The 11,429-nt window shown below is 46.2% G+C and overlaps 1 protein-coding gene across 2 annotated transcripts in view; it reads right to left on the bottom strand.

The window, feature by feature from the left end:
• Positions 1 to 4,834: 4,834 nt before the first annotated feature.
• tfg (trafficking from ER to golgi regulator) overlaps positions 4,835 to 11,429 on the bottom strand; it is a 35,946-nt gene continuing 29,351 nt past the window's right edge. For both annotated transcript variants that reach the window (XM_062069813.1, XM_062069814.1), the window contains exon 8: positions 4,835 to 5,907. In XM_062069813.1, coding sequence (XP_061925797.1) covers positions 5,498 to 5,907 — 410 coding nt within the window. In that variant the 3' untranslated portion in view covers positions 4,835 to 5,497. The remainder of the gene's footprint in view (positions 5,908 to 11,429) is intronic.

The raw sequence follows: 11,429 nt of genomic DNA, 5'->3' as shown, positions 1-11,429 counted from the left end.
TTCTCCATTGAACACGGCGGCCAAAATGATATACTCATTCATGAACGGAGAGCGAAGCACATGGCGCAGCACCGTTCACAGCCCAGTATTATTATGGGCCACCTCGCAAAATGTATTATATAAATGATAAATGGGTTATACTTGTATAGCGCTTTTCTACCTTCAAGCTACTCAAAGCGCTTTGACAGTATTTCCACATTCACCCATTCACACACACAATCACACACTGATGGTGGGAGCTGCCATGCAAGGCGCTAACCAGCACCCATCAAGAGCAAGGGTGAAGTGTCTTGCCCAAGGACACAATGGACGTGACTAGGATGGTAGAAGGTGGGGATTGAACCCCAGTAACCAGCAACCCTCCGATTGCTGGCACGGCCACTCTACCAACTTCGCCACGCCGTCCAAATATATATATATATATATATACATATAGCTAGAATTCACTGAAAGTCAAGTATTTTATATATATATATATATATATATATATATATATATATATATATATATATATATATATATATATATATATATATATATATATATGAAATACTTGAGTTGGTGAATTCTAGCTGTAAATATACTCTCCTCTTAACCACGCCCCCGCCCCACCCCCCAACCCCCGGTATCGGAGGTCTCAAGGTTGGCAAGTATGGTTTAGCACAACATAGAAAATTTTATGTTAGCTAAGTTATCATGAAGACAACATCAGTTTGTATGTTAGCATTAAAATTAGCTCAGCTAAATTTCGCACAAAGAGTGCAGCAGATTGCAATGGGATGATGTAGTTTAGCACAAAATAGGCTACAAGGCAAGATTGGACACTGGAACAAGCAATTGTAGTACTTTTACTTTCACAATTTAAGAGCAGAGACACAGGTCAAATGTAACTTCCTTTAACTAGGCTGACCATACGTCCTCTTTTCCCCGGACATGTCCTCTTTTGCGGGGGTGTCTGGGCGGGGCTTCTTAAATGCCTCAAATGTCCGGCATTTTGAATTAGGGTTGCGTGTATTTTCAATGTACGTCCAGGGTTAAGTTAAGAAGGGGTTAAAAAAAAAAAATGAAGGTGCGCGCACGTAGCAACATTCGTGAGGGAGGGGCAGAGACACAGAGCGAGAGAGCTAGTGAGTGGAGAGACAGACATGAAAACAAGAAATGCCGAAATGTAAATGCAACTTCACGGATGATTTGCGGGAAAAGTATTTGTGTTTTCGTCCTGGCCGTGACACATGGAAAGCAGAATGCACTGTGTGCAAAGCAGCAACATATGTATCTGTGGCAAATAAAGGGGCCAACGATCTACAAGCCCATATCGACACTACAAAGCACAAAACAGCCGTGCAGGGCGAGAGCTCGTCTGCTGTTTTTTGTTTAAATTTAATTAACTTGTTTTGAGGCATTATTTATGTTTACATTATATACAAGAGGTTATTTTGAATATTTCTACCTCTGCACTTTTTTTTTTCCAAAACTGTGAATGTTACAGAATATAAGTGTGACTTATTTTGTTATACTGTCAAGCAGTGTTGGCGTTAATGTACTTTTTGTGTCTTTTTAACGCATTAAAATCAGAAAGGACGCAGATTATAATTTTTTTTTACCATTTGTGGCCCACAGCTAATGTTTTAAAGGCCCACGGCACATTCTAAAAATACTATTAAAATAAACAAAAACATAACAAAAGTGAAATAAAAAAGCTTAAAGGTGAAATGTAATTTAGAAAAAGTTGCAATGTTGACTAATAAAACAAAGCTTTTTTTTTTCTTTCTTTCAAACGGTCATTGGTCAAAACATAATATTGAATCAAAATCAATGTTATTATGAATTATTGACCAATCAAAGGTTCCGATTACTTCACATCAAATATTCCACTTTGAAAAATATTTTTAGTGGAAGATTTTGCATATTTTGTGTGTTTGCCATAAAAAACATAGTTTTGTTTGACAAAAAAGGGCAGAAAACAAACAAAAAAAACAACATAAAAAAAACTAAAACATTTTGAAATGAGGAATAGATGTGAAGTTGATGTAGACTCCAGAGATTTAAGCGCTAAATATAAAATGTATGTATGCCCTGGCACACCATTATCATCATTTCATGACCCAAGCAAAACACTTTTTACACTTTTGTACTGAAATAAATACACCTATAACTTATTAAATAAAAACATAGAAAAAACTACCAGCAGCGGTAAAGTTTAGATCTATGAAGAAAAGAAGAAAGTGAATTCATGTTTATAACTGAATACATTTACATATGTATACACATTTGTTTTCTTTTGTATTATCTTTTTTAATGAATTAAGTAACGTTTATGACAACCTTATTCCAAAACACAATATAGAATGTGAGATATAACAGGATAATGCATACTTTTGTCATTTGTTTTCAAAACGCTTACAAAAAAGTGGGACCCCAAAAATTTACTGTGGGACCCCATTTTTATGACTTGATGGGGTCCCTGGGACCCCATTTTGAAATTCCTAGCGCCAACACTGCTGTCAACAGAGGAGAAAAAATGCTTTATTTCAGAATCAGAATCAGAATCGTTTTATTGCCATTGTTTGAGAACAGGTTCACAAACTAGGAATTTTTCTTGGTGCAAACGTGCGACATAAAACACATATAACACATATTTGGTATAAAAAGAGCTGTGACTGAGCTATCAGATAGACTTAGAAGGGATTCAAGGAATTCAAGGAGCTGCTGTTAGGAGTTATTGTTCATTTGCCTGATGGCCGAGGGGAAAAAACTGTTCAGGTGGCGGGAGGTGTGGGTCTGGATGGAGCGTAGTCTCCTGCCTGAGGGGAGAGGGGAGAATAGCGTGTGTCCAGGGTGAGAAGAGTCAGCTGTGATCCGACCCATACGCCTCCTGGTCCTGGAGGAGAACAAGTCCTGGAGGGATGGGAGCTTGCAGCCAATCACCTTCTCAGCAGCACGTACGATGCGCTGCAGTCTATTCTTATCCTGGACTGTGGCGCCGGGGAACCACACTGTGATGGAGGAGGTCAGGATGGACTCCATGATGGCTGAGTAAAACTGCACCAGCATCTCTGTCGGCACCTTAAGTTTCCTCAGCTGCCGCAGGAAGTACATCCTCTGCTGGGCCTTCTTGATGAGGGAGCTGATGGTCAGCTCCCACTTGAGGTCCTGGGTGATGGTGGTGCCCAATAAACGGAAGGAGTCCACAATGGGGACGGGGGTGGGAGAGTCAATCAGGGTGAGGGGGGATGGTGGGGCTGTGACTTTCCTGAAGTCCATGATCATCTCCACTGTTTTCTGGGCGTTCAGCTCCAGGTTGTTGAGGCTGCACCAGGACGTCAGCCGGTCCACCTCTCTCCTGTAGGCGGACTCATCGCCATTTGAGATGAGCCCGATGAGGGTAGTGTCATCCGCAAACTTGAGCAGTTTTACGGATTGGTGACTGGAGGTGCAGCAGTTTGTATACAGGGAGAAGAGCCAGGGGGAGAGTACACAGCCCTGAGGAGTACCAGTGTTTGTGGTTCGACTGTCCGAGACAATCTTCCCCAGCCGTACGTGCTGTCTTCGGTCTGTCAGGAAGTCATTAATCCAACTGCAGAGGGAGTCGGGCACGCTGAGCTGGTAGAGCTCGTAGCAGTCCAGGGAGGATGGTGTTGAAGGCAGAGCTGAAGTCCACAAACAGGATCCTAGCGTAGGTTCCTGGGGAGTCCAGATGCTCCAGGATGAAGTGGAGGGCCAGGTTCACTGCATCATCCACAGACCTGTTGGCTCTGTAGGCGAACTGCAGTGGGTCCAGGAGGGGGGCGGTGATGTCCTTGAGGTGGGGCAGGACCAAGCGCTCAAAGGACTTCATGACCACAGACGTCAGCGCGACCGGCCTGTAGTCATTCAGTCCTGTGATCCGTGCTTTCTTGGGGACAGGGACAATGGTAGAGGTCTTAAAGCAGGACGGCACGCGGCATAGCTCCAGAGAGGTGTTAAAAATGTCAGTGAAGACAGGAGCCAGCTGGTCCGCACAGTGTCTGAGAGTGGAGGGTGAGACACCATCCGGCCCGGGGGCCTTCCGCGTATTCAGCTTCAAGAACTGCCGGCGTACATCCTCTTCTTTGATGGAGAGGGTCTTTACAGTCTTATGTTGTTTTTGGAGTCCTGTGATGTCATTGGAGTCCTTTGAGTCCTTTAACTCCTTTAATGATGTGCTGGCATTGGTGGGGAGTGTGATGGTATATATAAATATAAATATATATTATTTATAAAGCAAGTTCGAGTATCATTGGCAAATGTTCACCTAGTCCCGGCCTTGGCATGCTGCCCGCCTTGGCACGCATATATGTGTCCTCTTTTTGGGATTTCAGAATATGGTCAGCCTACTTTAACTTAATAGTAGATGCTACAGTCTAATTTGTAGTCTCCAGGCTAATCAAGACTAAAGCGCTTCTGCCTGTGCCAAATTGCACTATTTTCGTTGCCTTTGAATTGGACGGAACACACAGGCTGTGATGTTAAATTCAGCTCCTGAGGTTAACAGAGTCCCATACTTACTAAGGCGCTCATATTTTTCCGATTATTACGCGGTCACATCCATTAAAGATGAGCCACTTTGGGGCTTGGAAGCGCATGTTCAATAGCTTCTGAAAATCGGTCTTTAATAAACACGTTCGCCGAGACACTTGGATGAGAGAAGCGCGCACTGCCCCAAGAACACATCCAGCCAGCCAGAAAGCCTCAAAACAGGAAAACAAAATAATACCAGGGGCATGACATCAGTATTCCCAAATGTGTTTTTTTAGGAGTAAAATGGAAAAGAAAAGGCCATAGAAAGAGTATTCACAAAAAGATCAACCAAAAAAAAGGGTCTCAATTATTTATTTTGGCAAAGAAAAAAAAAAAGTTACAGTTTTATACAATGACGAGTAATCTCACCTGAAGATGATTTATTAGTAAAAACAAGTGATAGTAAGATTTTAATTGGGGTGAACAAAGGGAAAAAGCCTTTACGCTGGGATTACCCCCTCCTCCCGTACGTCTTCACTTAGCTAGTGTTCCTTAATACCCAACAGTTGGTAGTGGGTGACGCAAATAAGAACATAAAACGGAGTAACGTTTCATTGTGTCAGATGTCAGCTATGGCGCCAGGTAAGACAATGAAGTGTCACAACAAAATAGCATGTTTTTGTCTTCCATGTGGTTACATCAGAATGAAAAAAGCGGGAAGGAGAGGTGGTGTCAGGAAATAGTGGAGAAAGAACACACACAAAAACAAAGAAGAAGGCTAATGGCATGTTGGAGAGACAGCATACAAACACTAACCATCAGACTGAGCGGAAGGGTTTACTTGTTTTTGGATCTGATATTCATATGAGGCTAAGATTCCTGCCCCAAGTCCAAAGAGCCACATGGGTTGTGTGTGTGTGAGAGAGAGAGAGAAAGAGAAAGAGAGAGAGAGAGAGAGAGAGAGAGAGAGAGAGAGAGAGAGAGAGAGAGAGAGAGAGAGAATCATTTACACACCCCTCTTATCGGTATCCAGGGCCTGGCTGAGTGTAGCCCGGACCGTAAGGGGGGCGGTTGCGGGCGTATGGGTTAGCAGCCCCGGGTGGTGGGGTGCTCCCTGGAGGTGGGGTGTACCCCGGGCGAGGCTGGTAACCAGGCTGGGAGTTGGGTGGCATACTGTAGTTGGCGGGCTGCGACGCCTGGGAGGTATAGTTTTGGGGAGGGAAGGCTCCTGGTGGGTACTGCTGGGGTCCCTGAGGAGGATGTTGCTGCTGTGGCTGTTGGCCACCTTGGAAGCCTGGGACAGCTGGGGCCTGGCCTGGGGCAGGGGCCTGGGATGAAGGAGGCGCGTAGTTCTGGAACTGCTGCTGCTGCTGCTGCTGGGGCTGCTGCGGAGCGGGCTGGGGGGCTCCCGGCTGGGAACTGTATCCTGCTAAGAAAGCAAAGTAGATCTCAACCCTTGAGTTCTACACACTGCAACAATTTCAAAATTACAGTAAGTCTACTACATTTTTTTAACACTAAATCACACACGAACAAAAAATGTCCCATTAAAAACTAGGTTGGGTATCGTTTGAATTTAGACGATTCCGATTCCAGTTCTCAACAATTCTCAATTCTGATTCTTTAGGAGGGAGGTTACATTTTTTTTTACTATACCTACCAGGCTATTTTCAAGCAGTATCCTTTGAACTTTAATTTATATGTTATGTTTCTTTCACTTTATTTGTGGAAAAACCTCATTAAAAACATTTACCGGTACACATATCCTGTTTTTGTGTAAAGATAGGGATGTTCTGATCAGGGTACATGCTGCCGATTCTGATCATCCATGAGTGAAATGGGCCGATAATGGTCATATATATTAACTGCAGGGATTCATTGATTGTGGCGCAGCGACACTGCAATATGAGAGCAGCCACCCCTTGAAAATCAGGGTCTTTCAGGTGAAAACAAGTTCAAGTAATACATTGTATGAATGGATATATTTAAATATAGCTAATTATTTACACGCTTTACACTGTGATGCACTGAAAATTCGGCCACGGAAAAACTTTGATCAACTGTGAGCAAGATGCACGCGATTGTCTGGTAAGAGCGCCGAGGCTAACATGACAGAGGCTGTTTCCCTTAGAGACAAACAGGGCGTATGGGTATAGGGCAGTAGTGATTGCTCCAAGACTGTAAGACAGCTTTCCCTGAAATATCCCTCCAAAAAGTGGTCAAATATGTACTTTTGTATTTACATTTCATTGACTAAATATGCACTAGAATGCGTTCAACTTTTCTTCAGAATTAGTTACTAGGATGGCGTGGCGAAGTTGGGAGAGTGGCCGTGCCAGCAATCTGAGGGTTACTGGTTCAATCCCCACCTTCTACCATCCTAGTCACATCTGTTGTGTCCTTGAGCAAGACACTTCACCCTTGCTCCTGATGGGTCCTGGTTAGCGCCTTGCATTGCAACTCTCGCCATCAGTGTGAATGTGTGTGTGTATGGGTGAATGTGGAAATAGTGTCAAAGCGCTTTGAGTTCCTTAAAAAGGTAGAAAAGCACTATACAAGTACAACCCATTTACCAATTACTTTCACGACAGCTGACGTGAGTTTCTTCTCATTCATTCGGAGCATAGAGTGGGTTGTTCTCTTGCAGCTAAACTATATAATCATTGGAAAAATGCTTGGCTTTGTCCCGCCCACCGACACCGAGCGTTTCTGAAAATTAATGAGAAGTGGCCGTGGCCTGGACGCCGGGCTTCCGAAAGATAATTGGATGATCTGACTGAGGCTGAATCCCTTTTTGATTGACAGCAAAATGAGCGAATCAGCAAAATTTAAAACACTGTCTTAGCGTTTTCTAACTTTCATTCTGTTCCTGTTGATATGACAATTTTACCATCTTTTAAGTGACATTTCCTTTGTAAAATCTAGCATCTTTATGTCTTATCCGTAATCATAGCAGAAGTGCATTGTGCGTCATGGCAGAAGTGCATTGTGGGTCATGGGATGCTAACTGCTGCTACATCCGTAGCTATTAAAATTGATTATTTCAACATTGGCGGTAACTTATAAAAACTGAGAAGGGCTGAAATAAAATGGCACCGAAAAGGAAATCATATACTGCAGATTACAAGCCGGACGTAGTGAAATATGCAGCAGAAAACGGCGATTGAGCAGCAAAAAGAAAGGAAACGGCGCATGCCAGAGGCGACACCGGGGAGGAAGATTTAATCGGATTTAGCGATCGGGAGTGACAGATTGTTTTGTAAACGTATAGCATGTTCTATATATCATAGTTATTTGAATGACTCTTGCCATGATGTAGGGTCTTCCAAGACAAACAGGTCCTAGGTGAGGGATCAGACAAAGAGCAACTCGAAGACTTCTATGGAAATACAACAACCAAGACTCAGTTTTCCCTCGCCCGGACGCGGGTCACCCGGGCCCCCCTCTGGAGCCAGGCCCGGAGTTGGGGCCCGATGGCTAGCGCCTGGTGGCCGGGCCTGTCCCCATGGGGCCCAACCGGGCACAGCCCGAAGAGGCAACGTGGATCCCCCCCTCCAATGGGCTCACCACTCATGGGAGAGGCCATAGAGGTCGGGTGCAATGTGAGCTGGGCGGAAGCCGAAGGCAGGGCACTAGGCGGTCCGATCCTTGGCTGCATAAGCTAGCTTTTGGGACGTGGAATGTCACCTCGCTGGGAAGGAAGGAGCCTGAGCTAGTGCGCGAGGTGGAGAAGTTCCGGCTGGATATAGTCGGACTCACTTCCACACACAGCAAGGGGTCTGGAACCAGTTCTCTCGAGAGGGGCTGGACTCTCTTTCACACTGGCGTTGCACGCAGTGAGAGACGACAGGCTGGGCTAGCAATTCTTGTTGCCCCCCGGCTCAAAGCCTGCACGTTGGAGTTCAACCCGGTGGACGAGAAGGTAGCTTTCCTCCGCCTTCGGGTGGGGGGACGGGTCCTGACTGTTGTTTGTGCTTACGCACCAAACAGCAGTTCAGTACCCACCCTTTTTGGATGCACTCGAGGGAGTACTGGAAAGTGCTCCCCCGGGTGATTCCCTTGTCCTACTTGGGGACTTCAACGCTCATGTTCGCAACGACAGTGAAACCTGGAGAGGCGTGATTGGGAAGAATGGCCGCCCGGATCTAAACCCGAGTGGTGTTTTGTTATTGGACTTTTGTGCTCATCACACATTGTCCATAACAAACACCATGTTCAAACATAAGGGTGTCCATATGTGCACTTGGCACCAGGACACCCTAGGCCGCAGTTCCATGATCGACTTTGTAGTTGTGTCATCGAATTTGTGGCCTCATGTTTTGGACACTCGAGTGAAGAGAGGGGCAGAGCTTTCTACCGATCACCACTTGGTGGTGAGTTGGCTGCGATGGTGGGGGAGGATGCCAGACAGACCTGGCAAGCCCAAACGTATTGTGAGGGTCTGCTAGGAACGTCTAGCAGAGTCTCCTGTCAGAGAGAGTTTCAATTCCTACCTCCGGAAGAACTTTGAACATGTCACCAGGGAGGTTCTGGACATTGAGTCCGAGTGGACCATGTTCCGTGCCTCTTTTGTTGAGGCGGCTGACTGGAGCTGTGGCTGCAAGGTAATTGGTGCCTGTCGTGGCGGTAATCCTAGAACCCGCTGGTGGACACCAGCGGTGAGGGATGCAGTCAAGCTGAAGAAAGAATCCTATCGGGTTCTTTTGGCTCATAGGACTCCGGAGGCAGCGGACAGGTACCGACAGGCCAAGCGGTGTGCGGCTTCAGCGGTCGCGGAGTCAAAAACTCGGACATGGGAGGAGTTCGGGGAAGCCACGGAAAACAACTTCCGGACGGCTTCGAAGCGATTCTGGACCACCAGGAAGGGGAAGCAGTGCATTGTCAACACCGTGTATGGTGTTCTGCTGACCTCGACTGCGGATGTTGTGGATCGGTGGAGGAAATACTTCGAAGACCTCCTTAATCCCACCAACACGTCTTCCTATGAGGAAGCAGTTCCTGGGGAATCTGTGGTGTGCTCTCCTATTTCTGGGGCTGAGGTTGCTGAGGTAGTTAAAAAGCTCCTCGGTGGCAAGACCCTGGGGGTGGATGAGATCTGCCCGGAGTTCCTTAAGTCTCTGGATGCTGTGGGGCTGTCTTGGTTGACAAGACTCTGCAACATCACATGGACGTCGGGGGCAGTACTTCTGGATTGGCAGACCGGGGTGGTGGTTCCTCTCTTTGCTAAGGGGAATCGGAGGGTGTGTTCCAACTATTGTGAGATCAAACTCCTCAGCCTTCCCGGTAGGGTCAATTCAGGTGTACTAGAGAGGAGGCTATGCCGGAAAGGAGGCTACGCCGGATAGTCGAACCTCGGATTCAGGAGGAACAGTGCGGTTTTCGTCCTGGTCGTGGAACTGTGGACCAGCTCTATACTCTCGGCAGGGTCCTTGAGGGTGCATGGGAGTTTGCCTAACCAGTCTACAGCTCTCACTGGATCGGTTCGCAGCCGAGTGTAAAGCGACTGGGATGAGAATCAGCACCTACAAGTCCGAGTCCATGGTTCTCGCCCGGAAAAGGGTGGAGTGCCATCTCCGGCAGGGAAGGAGACCCTGCTCCAAGTGGAGGAGTTCAAGTACCTCGGAGTCTTGTTCACGAGTGAGGGAAGAGTGGATCGTGAGATCGACAGGCGGATCGGTGCGGCGTCTTCAGTAATGCGGACGCTGGATCGATCCGTTGTGGTGAAGAAGGAGCTGAGCCGGAAGGCAAAGCTCTTAATTTACCGGTCGATCTACGTTCCCATCCTCACCTATGGTCAAGGACAAAATCACAGGTACAAGCGGCCGAAATTAGTTTCCTCCGCCGGGTGGTGGGGCTCTCCCTTAGAGATAGGGTGAGAAGCTCTGCCATCCGGGAGAAGCTCAAAGTAAAGCCGCAGCTCCTCCACATCGAGAGGAGCCAGATGAGGTGGTTCGGGCATCTAGTCAGGATGCCACCCGAACGCCTCCCTAGGGAGGTGTTTAGGGCAGGTCCGACCGGTAGGAGGCCACGGAGGAAGACCCAGGACTCGTTGGGAAGACTATGTCTCCCGGCTGGCCTGGGAACGCCTCGGGATCCACCGGGAAGAGCTGGACGAAGTGGCTGGGAAGAGGGAAATCTGGGCTTCCCTGCTTCGGCTGCTGCCCCCTCGACCCGACCTCGGATAAGCGGAAGAAGATGGATGGATGGATGGATCTTATTAATCTATTTGTTAATTTCTTGTTAATAACTGCTTACTTTCTGTTGTAACACGCTTTCAACTACAATTTTTAAACTTTACTAAACAGTTTAAATCTAGTTTAACGGCTAACTTAGCTATTAGCTTGCCATTCCTCCATTGAGCCTTGTCCTTTAATCTTCTAGTGATTAAAGGGGAACTGCACTTTTTTTTGGGAACTTTTGCCTATGTTTCCCAATCATTATAAAAGACATGGCGATAGATGTATTTTTGAATGCATTGTAACTCATAAATAAAAGTGCGCTTACAGCGGAGCCAATGGGAGGTCCTCTATTTCACCTATAATACCCAATAAAAAAATATCCAAAAAGTGCCAACAATACTACATTTACATTTTGTTATTTGAATGTTAACCAAGTATTAGTGATATTGTTATTGTAAGTGCTAACGCAGACAAACTATTTTTAGCGGTGCTCTGATCACGAGCTTGTGTGCCAATGTTGACATGATCGACTGTTTAGCTGCTTCCTCGTTTCCTTGCTTGTCAAACTTTATTGTAGCTCATAAATCATGCCTCTCACCTGGATAGTAGAAGGACAAGGACATATTCCAACAAATTGGTAGGTACACTTTGACAGCCAATTTAGCCCCGGTAATGGCGAAAACGACACAAAAAGCCACTTGGTTCCACCCCCCCTTTTCTTCACGAGGATTATCATCATTCTTCATCTAAATGGATATATATGAACATCCTA

This window comes from Entelurus aequoreus, linkage group LG14 (genome assembly GCF_033978785.1).
Source record: "Entelurus aequoreus isolate RoL-2023_Sb linkage group LG14, RoL_Eaeq_v1.1, whole genome shotgun sequence".
Taxonomy (NCBI): Eukaryota; Metazoa; Chordata; class Actinopteri; order Syngnathiformes; family Syngnathidae; genus Entelurus; species Entelurus aequoreus.
Note: the sequence above shows the minus strand (reverse complement) of the source record. Positions and strands in the feature narration are given on the sequence as shown.